General features: G+C 49.3%; 1 protein-coding gene across 5 annotated transcripts in view; it reads left to right on the top strand.

Annotated features, from left to right (window-relative positions):
• Positions 1-11,396, top strand: part of ctc1 (CTS telomere maintenance complex component 1) — a 16,112-nt gene extending 4,716 nt beyond the window's left edge. The window contains exons 6-25 of one of the 5 annotated variants that reach the window (XM_071465126.1): positions 4,070-4,199; positions 4,967-5,278; positions 5,357-5,479; positions 5,556-5,785; positions 6,189-6,333; positions 6,417-6,619; positions 6,876-7,045; positions 7,118-7,232; positions 7,332-7,785; positions 7,883-7,972; positions 8,583-8,720; positions 8,794-8,840; positions 8,933-9,018; positions 9,116-9,251; positions 9,361-9,429; positions 9,507-9,666; positions 9,943-9,998; positions 10,175-10,331; positions 10,408-10,548; positions 10,852-11,396. In XM_071465126.1, the coding sequence (XP_071321227.1) occupies positions 4,070-4,199; positions 4,967-5,278; positions 5,357-5,479; positions 5,556-5,785; positions 6,189-6,333; positions 6,417-6,619; positions 6,876-7,045; positions 7,118-7,232; positions 7,332-7,785; positions 7,883-7,972; positions 8,583-8,720; positions 8,794-8,840; positions 8,933-9,018; positions 9,116-9,251; positions 9,361-9,429; positions 9,507-9,666; positions 9,943-9,998; positions 10,175-10,331; positions 10,408-10,548; positions 10,852-10,857 (2,968 nt within the window). In that variant the 3' untranslated portion in view covers positions 10,858-11,396. Of the gene's footprint in view, positions 1-4,069; positions 4,200-4,966; positions 5,279-5,356; positions 5,480-5,555; positions 5,786-6,188; positions 6,334-6,416; positions 6,620-6,875; positions 7,046-7,117; positions 7,233-7,331; positions 7,786-7,882; positions 7,973-8,582; positions 8,721-8,793; positions 8,841-8,932; positions 9,019-9,115; positions 9,252-9,360; positions 9,430-9,506; positions 9,706-9,783; positions 9,910-9,942; positions 9,999-10,174; positions 10,332-10,407; positions 10,549-10,851 lie in introns of those variants that run through there. The other 4 variants (XM_071465124.1, XM_071465125.1, XM_071465123.1 and 1 more) reach the window with 4 other exon arrangements.
• Positions 11,397-14,133: the final 2,737 nt, after the last annotated feature.

Below are 14,133 nucleotides of genomic sequence, written 5' to 3'. Positions count from 1 at the left end.
AGGTGAGACAGGTGAAGTGAGTAGACAATAGGGAGGTGAGACAGGTGGAGTGAGTGGACAACAGGGGAGTGAGACAGGAGGAGTGAGTGGACAACAGGGGAGTGAGACAGGGGAAGTGAGTGGACAACAGGGAGGTGAGACAGGTGAAGTGAGTGGACAACAGGTGGAGTGAGACAGGTGAAGTGAGTGGACAACAGGGAGGTGAGACAGGTGAAGTGAGTGGACAACAGGGGAGTGAGACAGGTGAAGTGAGTGGACAACAGGGAGGTGAGACAGGTGGAGAGAGTGTGAGACAGGGGAGTGAGACAGGTGGAGAGAGTGTGAGACAGGTGGAGTGAGACCGGGAGGTGAGACAGGAGGAGAGAGTGTGAGACAGGTGGAGAGAGACAGGGGAGTGAGACAGGTGGAGAGAGTGTGAGACAGGGGAGTGAGACAGGAGGAGAGAGTGTGAGACAGGTGGAGAGAGACAGGGGAGTGAGACAGGTGGAGTGAGTGGACAACAGGGAGGTGAGACAGGTGGAGTGAGTGGACAACAGGTGGAGTGAGACAGGTGGAGAGAGTGGACAACAGGTGGAGTGAGACAGGTGGAGAGAGTGGACAACAGGGAGGTGAGACAGGTGAAGTGAGTAGACAATAGGGAGGTGAGACAGGTGGAGTGAGTGGACAACAGGGGAGTGAGACAGGAGGAGTGAGTGGACAACAGGGGAGTGAGACAGGGGAAGTGAGTGGACAACAGGGGAGTGAGACAGGTGAAGTGAGTGGACAACAGGGGAGTGAGACAGGAGGAGTGAGTGGACAACAGGGGAGTGAGACACGTGAAGTGAGTGGACAACAGGGGAGTGAGACAGGAGGAGTGAGTGGACAACAGGGGAGTGAGACAGGAGGAGTGAGTGGACAACAGGGAGCTGAGACAGGTGGAGAGAGTGGACAACAGGGAGGTGAGACAGGAGGAGTGAGTGGACAACAGGAAGGTGAGACAGGTGGAGAGAGTGTGAGACAGGGGAGTGAGACAGGTGGAGAGAGTGTGAGACAGGGGAATGAGACCGGGAGGTGAGACAGGAGGAGAGAGTGTGAGACAGGTGGAGAGAGACAGGGGAGTGAGACAGGTGGAGAGAGTGTGAGACAGGGGAGTGAGACAGGGGAGTGAGACAGGTGGAGTGAGTGGACAACAGGGAGGTGAGACAGGTGGAGTGAGTGGACAACAGGTGGAGTGAGACAGGTGGAGTGAGACAGGTGGAGAGAGTGGACAATAGGGAGGTGAGACAGGTTGAGTGAGTGGACAACAGGGGAGTGAGACAGGTGAAGTGAGTGGACAACAGGGGAGTGAGACAGGTAACTTAACTCAGGAAGGTGAGGTGGGTGAGAAGGAGGATGAAGAGGAGAACAGAGGTGAAGCTATGGAGAAGATGGAAGAAGAGGCTGCGTGCACATCAGTCCCACTAAAGCACCGCAGCAGAGATAGAAATGTAGATGTCAGGGCGAAGAGCGGTAGACAGACAGGTAGACAGACAGGTAGACAGACAGGCAGACAGACAGGCAGACAGACAGGTAGACAGACAGGCAGACAGACAGGCAGACAGACAGGTAGGACAGTGGAGCAGTTAGACAGCAGTGACAGTGAAGGCTGTGTCTCTGATGACAGTGATCTGTATCACACTCAGAAATCAGCCAGTCAGGAAGAAAAGGCTTATTCAGCCAAAGTGCTCAAAACGTTCCTCCAAGAAACCAAGAACATGAAAGGTGTGAATCTGGAACATTATTTTCCTGATAAACAAATGTTTTACACCTCAGCCAGACGTCACATCAGGAATAAAGCCGAATCAGACTTCACTGATCAAGAAGTGTTCAGACTGAAGAAACTGATTCTTAAAGTCAAAAAAGAAATCTGTTAATGATGAAGACACTGCTTTATATTTTATTTAACTTATTAACAGTTTTTTGTGCTGTTTTAAATCTCTCACCTTTTATGGACACCTTTCAAGTGGGGAGTTTAAACATCAATGGGGCCAGAGAGGTTAAGAAAAGAGCTGTCGTGTTCGAAGCAGTGAGACTCAAAAAGATGGATGTTGTTTTTTTACAAGAGACTCACAGTGACGGTGCTAATGAAGGCGAGTGGCGTAGAGAATGGGAAGGGGAGGTGGTTTTTAGCCACGGCACTGCACTCAGTGCAGGGGTGGGCATCCTGTTCTCCAAAGGTTTTACTCCGACGTCACTGACTGTGGAGCACGTCATCCAGGGGAGGTGTCTCTTAGTCAGAGCCGGGTTTGATCGTTTTACTGTTGTTTTTATCAATGTGTACGCTCCCAATAACGGTGCAGAGAGGAAGCTCTTTTTTAGAGATATTAACGACAAATTAAAAGATTGTGGCTCAACGGATTATTTGTTTTTAGGTGGGGATTTTAACTGTACTGAAGATGAGATTTTAGATCGAAACCATGCAGAGCCTCATCCGGCCTCTCAGCAGGCTCTGAAGCAGCTGGTCTCCTCCCATGGCCTGGTGGACGTATGGAGAAGGTTGCACACAAGCTGCAGGCAGTACACATGGTCCCACGTTAGAGAGGACAGGATGTCTTTAGCTCGTCTTGACCGTTTTTATTGTTGTAAACACCATCTTAATGTTTTTAAAACATGTAAGATTCTGCCAGTGGGTTTTACAGATCACGCTTTGGTTTTATGTCGTGTTTTTATTTTAAATATTTTACCTAAAAGTGCCTACTGGCATTTTAATTCAGTTTTAGCAGTCGACCAAAGTTTTAGAGAAGCTCTTAGTTATTTATGAACTGGTTTTAGACAGAGGAAGAGTGAGTTTACCTGCTTATGGCAGTGGTGGGACTTTGGTAAGACTCAGATTAAAATGTTATGTCAGCAGCACACACTCAATGTCACTCGTCACATCACCAGATCTATCAGAGATCTGGAGACTGAGATTGTGGAACTGGAACATCTGAATAAGTCCATGGGAAATCGAGGATGTATTGAAGTCCTCAAGACCAAAAAGATGGCTTTAGCCGACCTGCTGGACACTACAGTACAGGGTGCGCTGGTCCGGTCCCGAATCCAGGACAGCACCGAGATGGATGCTCCTTCTGGCTTCTTCTTTGGCTTGGAGAAGAAGCAGGGCCAGAGGAAGCTGATCCACTCTCTGCTGTCAGACACAGGACAAGAGCTGTCTGAACCAGGCCAGATCAGGGGGAGAGCCGTGGAGTTCTTCACCTCACTATATGAAAAGTGACTACAAGGAAAATGAAGAACTGTTTAATGACTTCTGTGCTGAGCTGCCACAGGTCCCCTGACGGTACAGGAGCTACACACTGCCCTCCAGACCATGCAGGGCCCGAAGGCCCCGGGCATCGACGGACTCAGTGTGGAGTTTTATAAGGCCTTCTTGGAAATCCTGTCACAGGACATCCTGGAAGTTTTCAACGAGAGCCTCGCCACTGGGTCACTGTCTCTGTCCTGCCGCAGGGCCGTCATCACCCTCCTGCCAAAAAAAGGCAACTTGCAGGACATAAAAAACTGGCGCCCTGTGTCTCTCCTATGCACGGACTATAAGATCCTCTCCAAGGCCTTGGCCATCCGACTGAGAGGAGCCATGGAGGAGGTCATCCATCGGGACCAGACGTACTGTGTACCCAGCAGGTCCATGGTAGACAATGTCTACCTTATTCGGGATGTTTTGGAGGTCTCCAGTTCATTGGGGATAAATATTGGACTGATCTCATTAGATCAAGAAAAGGCTTTTAACCGCGTTGAACACCAGTTCCTCTGGAAGACCATGGAGAGGTTTGGGTTCAGCGCTGGTCTCATAGCCAAGATCCAGGTGCTGTACAGTGACATTGAGAGTGTGCTTAAGATCAATGGCAGCTTGTGTGCTCCTTTTAGAGCGCATAGAGGCGTCCGGCAGGGCTGCGCTCTGTCTGGGATGCTCTATGCGCTCTCCCTGGAACCCCTCCTCAACAAAATACACTAGAGTGTTCAAGGCCTGTTTTTACCTGGTTTTAATAGTAATGTGGTTTTATCTCTGTCTCTCTCTCTGTCTCTCTCTGACTGTGTCTCTCTCTTGTCTCAGGGTTAGAGGACAGCGAGTGTCGGTCTGTGGACAGGTGGGCTCTGTGTTTCCTCTGCTGGTCGTATCAGGAACGACCTTCTTCTGCTTCATGCTGACAGAGGACAAACACACTCTACCAGTCCTCGTAAAGGTAGGAAACTCTTCTTGTGTCACAGTCTTGGTCCTGGTAAACACCATCAGACCAGAACTAGTTCCGGGGTGTCAGGACCAGGTCTGGAGGGTGGTCTGTGGACATGTTTCCCTGAGTTTAGACTCTGAGGTCAGCAGGTGGACAGACACCCTGACATCATCCTGAAGAGACCCTGATAATCCACGGCGTGGATCTGTCCAGGTCCTAGTCCTGGAGGTTTTCATTTTACATTTCACACAGGTTCTTCATCAGTTCATCGTGATCCTGTAGTGATGTCGAGGTCAGGGATGCAGCAGCTTCCTCTGTGATCTCCATGGTAACAGGACTCCATCCTCTGTGAACCAACTCCTTCAGCTGTGACTCTGATCCTCTGTGTTTAGCTGTTGGAGTCTCTCAGCTGGACTCAGTCCTCTTCTGGACCTGAACCACCTCCATCTAGAGACAGTTTGACTGTGGATTGATGAAGATCTGGGCTCATCTTCATCAGGTCCTCTCATCCTCAGTCTCTGAGGTCTTTGTTGTGAGGCCTGGTTCAGATCAGCTGATGTTTCTCTTTATGTCAAAGTGTCTCTGACCCACAACCTCCAGTCTGGTTTCACTGAGTCCAGGTCTGAGTCCAGGTGTGAGTCCAGTCAGGTTCTGTTCATGTCGTTAGTCGAGGCTTCACTGTTTCAGATTCACTGACAGTGTTTGAGTCAAGGTTTCTGGTTGATTGATTTTAATCAGTGATTGATTTATAAACCGTGTTGTGTTTCCTGTGTGTGCAGGACAGCAGCAGGTTGTGGTGGTCTCAGTGTGTGTGTGTTGGTCAGAGTGTGTGTGTGACGGCGTTGCGTGTGTGTGTCCTACGAGGCTGGAGAGGAAACAACATCCTGTGTGTGACCGACTACTCTGAAATACACACCAACTACACACCAACACACACACCTGTGGTAGACACACACGCTGAATCCCAGTCAGACACGACCCCCATGACGACGTCACATGCTGATGATGTCGACTGTGAGGAGGCGGAGCCTGAGAGAGAGGTGGTCCAGTCAGGTGTGAGGATGAAAGAGTCTAGAGTCATCAGTTACCAGGTGAGACAGAGAATACTGAGCTCTGACTGGCTGTCTGAAAGTCACCTTTTGTCACAGTTTTACCCTCTCCTCTGATAGGGCACAGTAACTGAGGTGGTGAGTGAAGGGGCGGGGCTGTACATGATTGACAGGAAGGTGGGTCTGTGCCTGGCCTATCAGCCGAGCCTGAGGCGGAGACTGAGAGCAGGAGACTGTGTGCAGGTGAGTCAGGTCAGGTGAGGTCGCTGCTGTCAGTCCTCCTGTTGTTAATAAAGTTCACTGAACGTCCTCCCTGCAGCTCCACCACGTCCACTTCCTATACCGGCCCTGTCTCGACTTTCCTCCCAGCATGCTCTGCACCTGTCTGCGCTCCAGCCTCAGGGTGACCAGCTTCAGCAGGGCGGGAGGGGCTCCAACTGGCTCCACCTGTCCGAGTGATGGAGCATTAACACGGTTACTGCTGGAGAAAAACACGGGTGTCTCCGAGTACCTGTGGACTTGTCACCTGAGCTCACAGCTGTCACACAGGTGAGGACAGGTGATTAAACATGGTCAGCAGAGGCTGACCAGATGAAGTCCAGGGACAGTGTCTGAAAGCTCAGTCTACAGCTGTTGAGTGTCTGCACAGGTAGGATGACATCAGAACAAGCTGCCCCGCCCCCTACAGGTAGACAGCAGGAAGTACAGAGGCCAGTGTCACACCTGAGACAGGAACCAGGTGTTTCTGTGTGACACACACACACACACACACACACACACACACACACACACTTTCATTACATGTAAGAAAACAACAGAGGCTGGACCTGAAGAGTTCAGTTCAGTGAGTCGGTCACATGACTCAGTAAAAAGTGAGGCTGTTGAGTTCAAGGTGGAGCAACTGCTACTGCTTTCATACACACAGACTATCTCTCTCTGCCCCCTCCTCCAGTCTAGTTTCCAGTGTGGTGGAGCAGCAGTGTGTGTGTGTGTTGTCCTGGAAGCTGATGGAGTTTGTGTGGAGAAGAAGAGGAAGAGGAAGGAGAGACATCTACTCAGAGATGTTGGACGAGCCTCACACCTGTCCTCTGACTCAGGTAGATGCACCTTTCATCTCTCACTTAGGTTCTGGACAGGACAGGTGTCTCCACAGTGTCCCTCAGTGTCTCTGTCCCCACAGTACAGGGTGGAGCCTGCTGTCCCTCAGTACATCAGTGTGTCAGAGCTCAGGTGGTCTCTACAGTCCAGCTGCTGGTCTTCAGTCTCTCTGAGGTCTCTGCTGCCTCCTGGTGGATCCGGTCTGACCCGGTCTGACATCAACACGGCTCTGGCCTGGTCCTGCAGGACTCTGACCTCTGACCCCCAGACTGGAGAGTCCTTCAGGTGAACTGAGACCAGTAAAGTTATTCATGTCTGCTCATTTTATCAGGAACACCTGTCCAGCCTCACCTGTGTGTACAGGTGACAGAGCTGACTGTCACTGAGGGCTCAGAATATCAGGAACACCTGAACATTACCTGGTCCACTACAACACCGTCACTGACAACACACGCTGAGCTGGTGAAACCAGTTCATATACTGGTTAAACTGGGTCGATGAGACTGGTTCACCACTTCATCTCCCCCCTCTGCTCCCACAGCCGGCGCCCCCTGCTGCTGGTGGGGGTGTTGGAGCTTCCCTCTCCAACGTCTGAACACAAACACGCCCTGCAGCTCAGAGACGGTACGGCGGCTGTCGCCTGCGTCGTCACGGAAACCAGTGAGGAAGAGGAGGGAGGTCAGAGGGCAGCCTTCAACACTGCCTGGATTGGTACAACTCACACACTCACACTCAGAGGTCAAAGGTCACAGATTGCAAGTTGAATGTTTGTGTGTGTTGCAGGTTGTCTGGTGTGTGTCCATCAGTTCACCATGGTAACAGAGAGATTCCTCCAATCAGATTTCCCCTCCTACACACACCTGGACCAGGACCAGTTCATCACACACAAACACTGCAGGTGTATACACACACACACACACACACTGAGAATCTCTCTCGGGTTTTAATGTGTGTGTGTGTGTGTGTGTGTGTGTGTGTGTTGCTGCGTGTTTGACAGAGTTTACCTGCAGTTTTCTCTGGACCACCTCTATATCCTGAGTCCATCTGTTGCTATGGTAACGCACCTGCGACAGAGGGGGGAGGAGTCAGGAGGTGATGTCACAGACAGGAAGCAGACAGCAGAAGAAGAGGAGATGGAGGGAAGTCAGACTGCAGGGAGGAAGAGGAGAAGAAAACAACCAGGCTCCTCCCACTTTGCCTCCTCTGTTGCCATGACGATGTGTTCTATGGGTGGTGCCTCCCGGCCCTGTGTTTCTGTGGTGTTAAGGGTGGAGCAGAAGGAGGGTGTGGCCTGGAGGAATGCAGGGGAGGGGCTAGAAGAAGATGGCGCTGGGTTAGTGCTGCACTTCTCTGTCCGAGCTGCTGTGATTGGTCCAGTGGTCAGCTGGGGGCGGGACCCAAAGAACGGACCAATGATTGACAAAGAGACAGAGGGGGAGAAGGAGGAGAAGGTGAGAAACACACCTGTGTGGGTGTTAGGACCAGGATGTACCTGCAGTCAGTATGTCACACCTGTGTGTGTGTGTGTGTGTGTGTGTGTGTGTGTAGGTGGTCCTGGTGTTCTCAGGTGTGTCCACTCGATGGTTCCCTCTCCTTCAGTCTGGATGCTTCTACAGACTCGTGGCTGCTGACACTCAGGTGAGCTCACCTGTAGCACCTGGACTGTGGAGGGTCAGAGGCTGCAACCACTTATACTGATGATCATTCATCAGTTCATTCATTCATTCATTCATTCATTCATTCATTCAGAAACAAACAGCAGCAGGTAAATAACCCACAGACCTGCTCATGGTGAGTCTGTTAGACACTGACACTGGACTCAGGTACACAGAACCTCAGACCTGGATCCACAACAGAACAACACAGGTACCAACATGTTGTAGAGACTGAGAACAGGTGAGAGGTCACAGCTGGTCGTCTTCATGAGGACAACACTCTAAGTGAAGCAGCTTCTGTCTCAGAGACGTCACCTGGACCTGGTCCTGCTCACCTGGTCCAGCACCATGTGACCTCTGTCAGTCTGCTGTCAGGGAAACCTGTTCAGAGACAGATGTTACAGGTGTAGGTGAGGATGATGTTTCAGGTGTAGGTGAGGATGAGACAGATGTTTCAGGTGTAGGTGAGGATGAGACAGATGTTTCAGGTGGAGAAGAGGGAGGAGAGAAACTCAAGAGGGTGTGTGTGTGTGTGTGTGTGTGTGTGTGTGTGTGTGTGTGTGTGTGTGTGTGTGTGTGTGTGTGTTTCTCAGGATCCCAGTGTTTTGATTGGCTGTGGTGTTTCAGGGCGGAGTGGAGTGGAGCTCTACACTGACTCCACCCTACAAGTCCGATCTGATTGGAGGTTCCACAGTCTGACACACCCACTGCTGCTGCACACCTGCAGACAGGTAACGCACACACAGTTAGTTTAACACACCATTATAAGATAAAGCCTCATCCCTCTCTCTCTCTCTCTCTCAGGCTCTCTCGCCCACAGTCCTGTCTGTCTCTGAGGTCCTGGACTCCAGGTAACTACTGACTCCACCTGCAGCTGTAATCAGAATGGAACTTCACACTGATGTGTGTGTGTGTGTGTGTGTGTGTGTGTGTGTGTGTGTAGTTCAGAGCTGGTGTGTTTTCAGGGTGTGGTGTCAGACAGGATCAGTCTGAATGACAGGACGACTGACTCTGGACACGCCCCTAAAGGTGCGCCCACACACGCAGGCACACACACACACACACACACACACACACACACACTCTGCTCTCAGTATTCAGCAGGTTAACACACTGACTGTCTCAGGTGTGCGCCTCACCATATCTGACCAGAGTGGGAGGAGTCTCCAGGTGTACCTGGACTTGAGCCACACCCCCTACCCACCTGGCCTGTTGCCAGGCAACACTCTGCTGCTGTCTGCTTTCTACAGGAAGCTGTCCAGGTAAAACACACACACACACACACACACACACACACACACACACACACACACACACACACAGACAGAGCTGTGTCCTGCAGTCACTTACCTGTGTGTACCTGTGTCTCAGGTCAGGAGGTGTGTACTGCAGCCACTTACCTGTCAGCTCAGTGACGGTGATGTCACTGGGAGACACCAGGTAACAGGAAACTACCTCTTATTCACTGTGCTTATGTTTGATTTATTGATCATTGATCAGTTTTATTTTGCCGTCAGCTCTGCTCGCCTTCCTCCTGCTCCCATGATGCATCTGGGTCTGTGGGCTCTGAACAGGAAGCAGAGGGGCACTGTGGCTGAGGTCAGAGGTCATGTGGTGTGTTTCCTGTTTGTGCAGCTGCAGTGGAGCTGCTCACTGTGTGGGAGAGTGTACACACAGGTACAACACACACTGACACACACACACTGATACACACAGGTACAACACACACTGACACACACACACTGATACACACAGGTACAACACACACTGACACACACACACTGATACACACAGGTATAACACACACTGACACACACACACACACACACACAGGTACAACACACACTGACACACTAACCTCAGCTCTCTCTCTCTCTCTCTCTCTCTCTCTCTCTCTCTCTCTCTCTCTCTCTCTCTCTCTCTCTCTCTCTCTCTCTCTCTCTTCCTCTTCAGTCTTGTTCCAGTTCTCAGTGTCGTTCAACCTCCTCAGTCTTTCAGTCCAAAGCAAAGTAAGAATCTTCCTCCTCCTCCTCCTCTGAACTGGTCTCAGAGATGGACCAGGATTCAGGACTCCATCTTGGTGGACTACAGATGTGTCTGAATCCAGCTGTGACTGAAGAGCTGATGTGTTTGATGTGTGTGGTGATCGATGGGTGATTGATGTATTGATCTGTGTATCAATCAGACTGGTGATTGATGACGGGACAGGTGAGGCTCACGTCTGGTTCTCAGGTGCCCTAGTTCGTCCTCTGCTGGGATTGGCTGATTCTCAGTGGGAGGGGCTCCAGAGGGCCCTCAGGGTCAAAGGTCACATCAGAGTCTACCCCCGGGGACAGAGCCTGGTCAGTATCACTTCCTGTTTTCATCAGCTGTCTCTGGACCAATCAGATTCTTTGATGTCACTTCCTGTACCTGTAGTGTACCTTCACCTGTCTCTGTCTCAGGTGTGTGACGCTGACAACGCTCTCCTCCACTTCCTGTTGTGTGTGTGCAGCAGTGATGTTGTGTGTCACCCACTCTCTCTCACCTGCAGGAAACACAACAACCAGAGACCAGAGGGTAACACACACACACACACACACACACACACACAACTCTAAAACCAAGTCTTAACCCTCAAAATGTGATTTGAAGGTGTCTCAAAAAGTAGTATGTAGCAAGTACACACACACACACACACACACACACACACACACACACACACACACTACATTACCCAGCATGCTTTAGCAGCTGCTGCAGGTGAAGTCACTGTTTGATGATCACTGACTGACTCTGGAAGTTTCTCCTGGATCAGGACCTGTGACTGAGCCGGAGTCCAGCCGGAGTCTGAGTCGATGCTGATGTCTGTGTGTGTTTCAGAGATGAGGAGGTTCAGTCGAGGAGACAGAGACTTCATGACCAGGACGACTCCTCCTCTGCAGCTCACCTGTCTGCACATCAACCCTGACTGTTACACCTGATGGGGTCATGTGACCTGCACCTGGATCACAGTCACAGTCAGTACAGGTGTAGATGCAGCAGAGTGTGAGCAGGTCAGTCCACATCTGGAGGTGGTCTGGTTCACGCTGAGGTCGGGTCACCTGACTGATCTGAGATCTGAGAGCAGGACCAGGACCAGGTGAGGTCCAGGTGGAGTCCAACTTCAGCTCTCTGTTGTCATGGTAACAACACCAGCGTTCACAGATCTGATGGTGTTTAAACATCTGCTGATTGGTTACCTGCAGCTGGAGAACAGGAAGTTGTTACATCATCACAGTCGTTTCCCCGGACAACGAACACAAAGACAAAGTTTGATGATTCTGACATGTTTAGTCCAGGTGATGAAGAGGATGATGATGATGATATTGATGATGATGTGATGAAAATGATATTTATTAATAAATCCTAACCCTAATCATAATTCATTTGAAAGCCTTATTCTTAGTCTGTCACACCCAAACTGGAAAACACAAAAACCAGTCCTACTAGTTACTGTATATCGTCCACCTGCCCCTGACTCTGAGTTCTTATCGGAGTCATCAATACTTAGCCCACTGCCATGTATCAATGCAGTAGGGAACAGCTCTCTTAACTTCACATCCACACAGGTTGATGATCTTGTTGACAGTACTGTAGCCTCACTGCGTGCATCTCTAGATACTGTGGCCCCTCTGAGGAAGAAGGTAGTGAGTCAGAGAAGGCTAGCTCCATGGTACAACTCAGAAACATGAGCTTTAAAGCTAAATTCAAGGAAGCTAGAAAGAAGGTGGCGTTCTACTAACCTGGAAGAATCTCTAAAGGCTTGGAAAGACAGCCTGTTGGCGTATAAAAAAAGCCTCCGTAAAGCCAGAACATCCTATTATTCATCATTGATAGAAGAAAACAAGAACAATCCCAGGTTTCTGTTCAGCACTGTAGCCAGGCTGACAGACAGTCACAGCTCTGTTGACCCATCTATACCTTTAGCCCTCAGTTGTAATGACTTCATGAGCTTCTTTACAGATAAAATTGTCTCTGTTAGAGAAAAAATTCACCGTGACTGTTTTTCTCCTGTACATCTCTCTGAGCTCACTTCAACAGTTTCTTCATCTAAACCATCAACCTGTCTTCTAGACCCTGTTCCAACAAGGCTGTTCAAAGAAGTTTTTCCTTTAATCGACACCTCTATATCAAGTCTGATTAACTTATCTTTATCAACTGGTTATGTACCGCAGGCTTTTAAAGTTGCAGTAATTAAACCTCTACTTAAAAAGCCTACTCTTGATCCTGATGTTTTAGCCAATTATAGACCTATATCCAACCTCCCCTTTATTTCCAAAATCCTCGAGAAGGTTGTTGCAAACCAGTTATGTGATTATTTGCACAGGAATGGTTTGTTTGAAGATTTTCAGTCAGGTTTTAGAGTCCATCATAGCACAGAAACAGCTCTGGTTAAGGTTACCAATGATCTCCTCATAGCTTCAGACAATGGACTTGTCTCTGTACTTGTCCTGCTAGATCTTGGTGCTGCATTTGACACCATCGATCATAAGATTTTATTACAGAGACTAGAACATATGGTCGGCATTAAAGGAACCGCACTAAGCTGGTTTAAGTCATATCTGTCAGATAGACTCCAGTTTGTTCATGTTAATAATGACTCCTCTATCATCACTAAAGTCAGTCATGGAGTTCCACAAGGTTCGGTGCTAGGACCAATACTCTTCAGTCTATATATGCTTCCTCTAGGAAACATTATTAGGAGGCACCAGATGAATTTCCATTGTTACGCAGATGACACCCAGCTGTACTTATCCATGAAGCCAGGTGAGACTAACCAGGTAGCCAAGCTTCAGGTCTTAAGGACATAAAAATCTGGATGACCAGTAATTTCTTACTCTTAAATTCAGACAAAACTGAAGTTATTGTAATTGGCCCAAAACACCTCAGAGATACACTGTGATAATATACTGACTCTGGATGACATCACCTTGTCCTCCAGTGCTACAGTCAGAAACCTTGGTGTCAGTTTTGACCAGGACTTGTCCTTTACTTCACATATAAAGCAAGTCTCTAGGACAGCCTTCTTCCACCAGCGCAATATTGCTAAAATCATCATTCTGTGTCTAAAGGAAGCTGAAAAACTAGTTCATGTATTTGTTACCTCAAGACTGGACTACTGTAACTCTTTATTGTCAGGATGTCCCAAAAATGCAGTAAATAGCTTCCAATTGATCCAAAATGCAGCAGCACGAGTACTGACAGGAACTAGGAAACGTGATCACATCTCTCCTGTGTTAGCTTCTCTGCATTGGCTCCCTGTAAAATCCAGGATAGAATTTAAAATCCTCCTCCTCACCTACAGAGACATTAATGGTCAGGCACCATCGTACCTTGGAGAGCTTATAGTTCCCTATTTTCCCAATAGGACACTTCGCTCTCTAAATGCAGGTCTACTTGTGGTTCCCAGAGTTAGTAAGAGCAGAATGGGGGCAGAGCCTTCAGCTATCAGGCTCCTCTCCTGTGGAACCAGCTCCCAGTGTGGGTTCGGGAGGCAGACCCCCTCTCTACCTTTAAGATCAGGCTTAAAACTGTCCTGTTTAGTAAAGCTTATAGTTAGGGCTGGCTCGGGTATGTCCTGACCCATCCCTTAGTTATGTTGCTCTAGAGCTAGACTGCTGGGGGATTCCCATGATGCACTGGGCGCTTTCTCTCTATTTCTGTCTCTCTCTCCCTCTCTCTGTCCTCATTCTGCAGGTCTCTCTGCCTCTGGAGCAGCAGGATCCAGATCCACCACTACTCATCTTTACTATTAACCACTGTTACCTGTCACTATTATTGATAACACCATTACCTACACAGCTGTTCCTGGTCTCTCTCTCTCTTTTCTCCTCTCTCCTCCCCCCACCCCCCCTTTTTCTCCTCCTAAACCCAACTGGTCGAGGCAGACGGCCGCCCACTGGTCCCCCCCCCCCCCCCCCCAGTCGCCAAGTGCTGCTCTTTGTGGGAACTGTTGGGTTTTTCCATCTATAACAAAGTCAGGTCTCGACCTGACCCTGTAAAGAGCCTTGAGATAATGTAGATTATGATTTGGCGCTATACAAATAAAATTGAATTGAATAATCCTCTGACTCTGTTTTTTCTTCAGAAGGATTTTGAAATTATGTAGCGACCCACTATGAC

The sequence above is a fragment of the Trachinotus anak genome, unplaced genomic scaffold (genome assembly GCF_046630095.1).
Source record: "Trachinotus anak isolate AG129_WGS33_773 ecotype Australia unplaced genomic scaffold, CSIRO_AGI_Tana_v1 ptg000027l, whole genome shotgun sequence".
NCBI lineage: Eukaryota > Metazoa > Chordata > Actinopteri > Carangiformes > Carangidae > Trachinotus > Trachinotus anak.
Note: the sequence above shows the minus strand (reverse complement) of the source record. Positions and strands in the feature narration are given on the sequence as shown.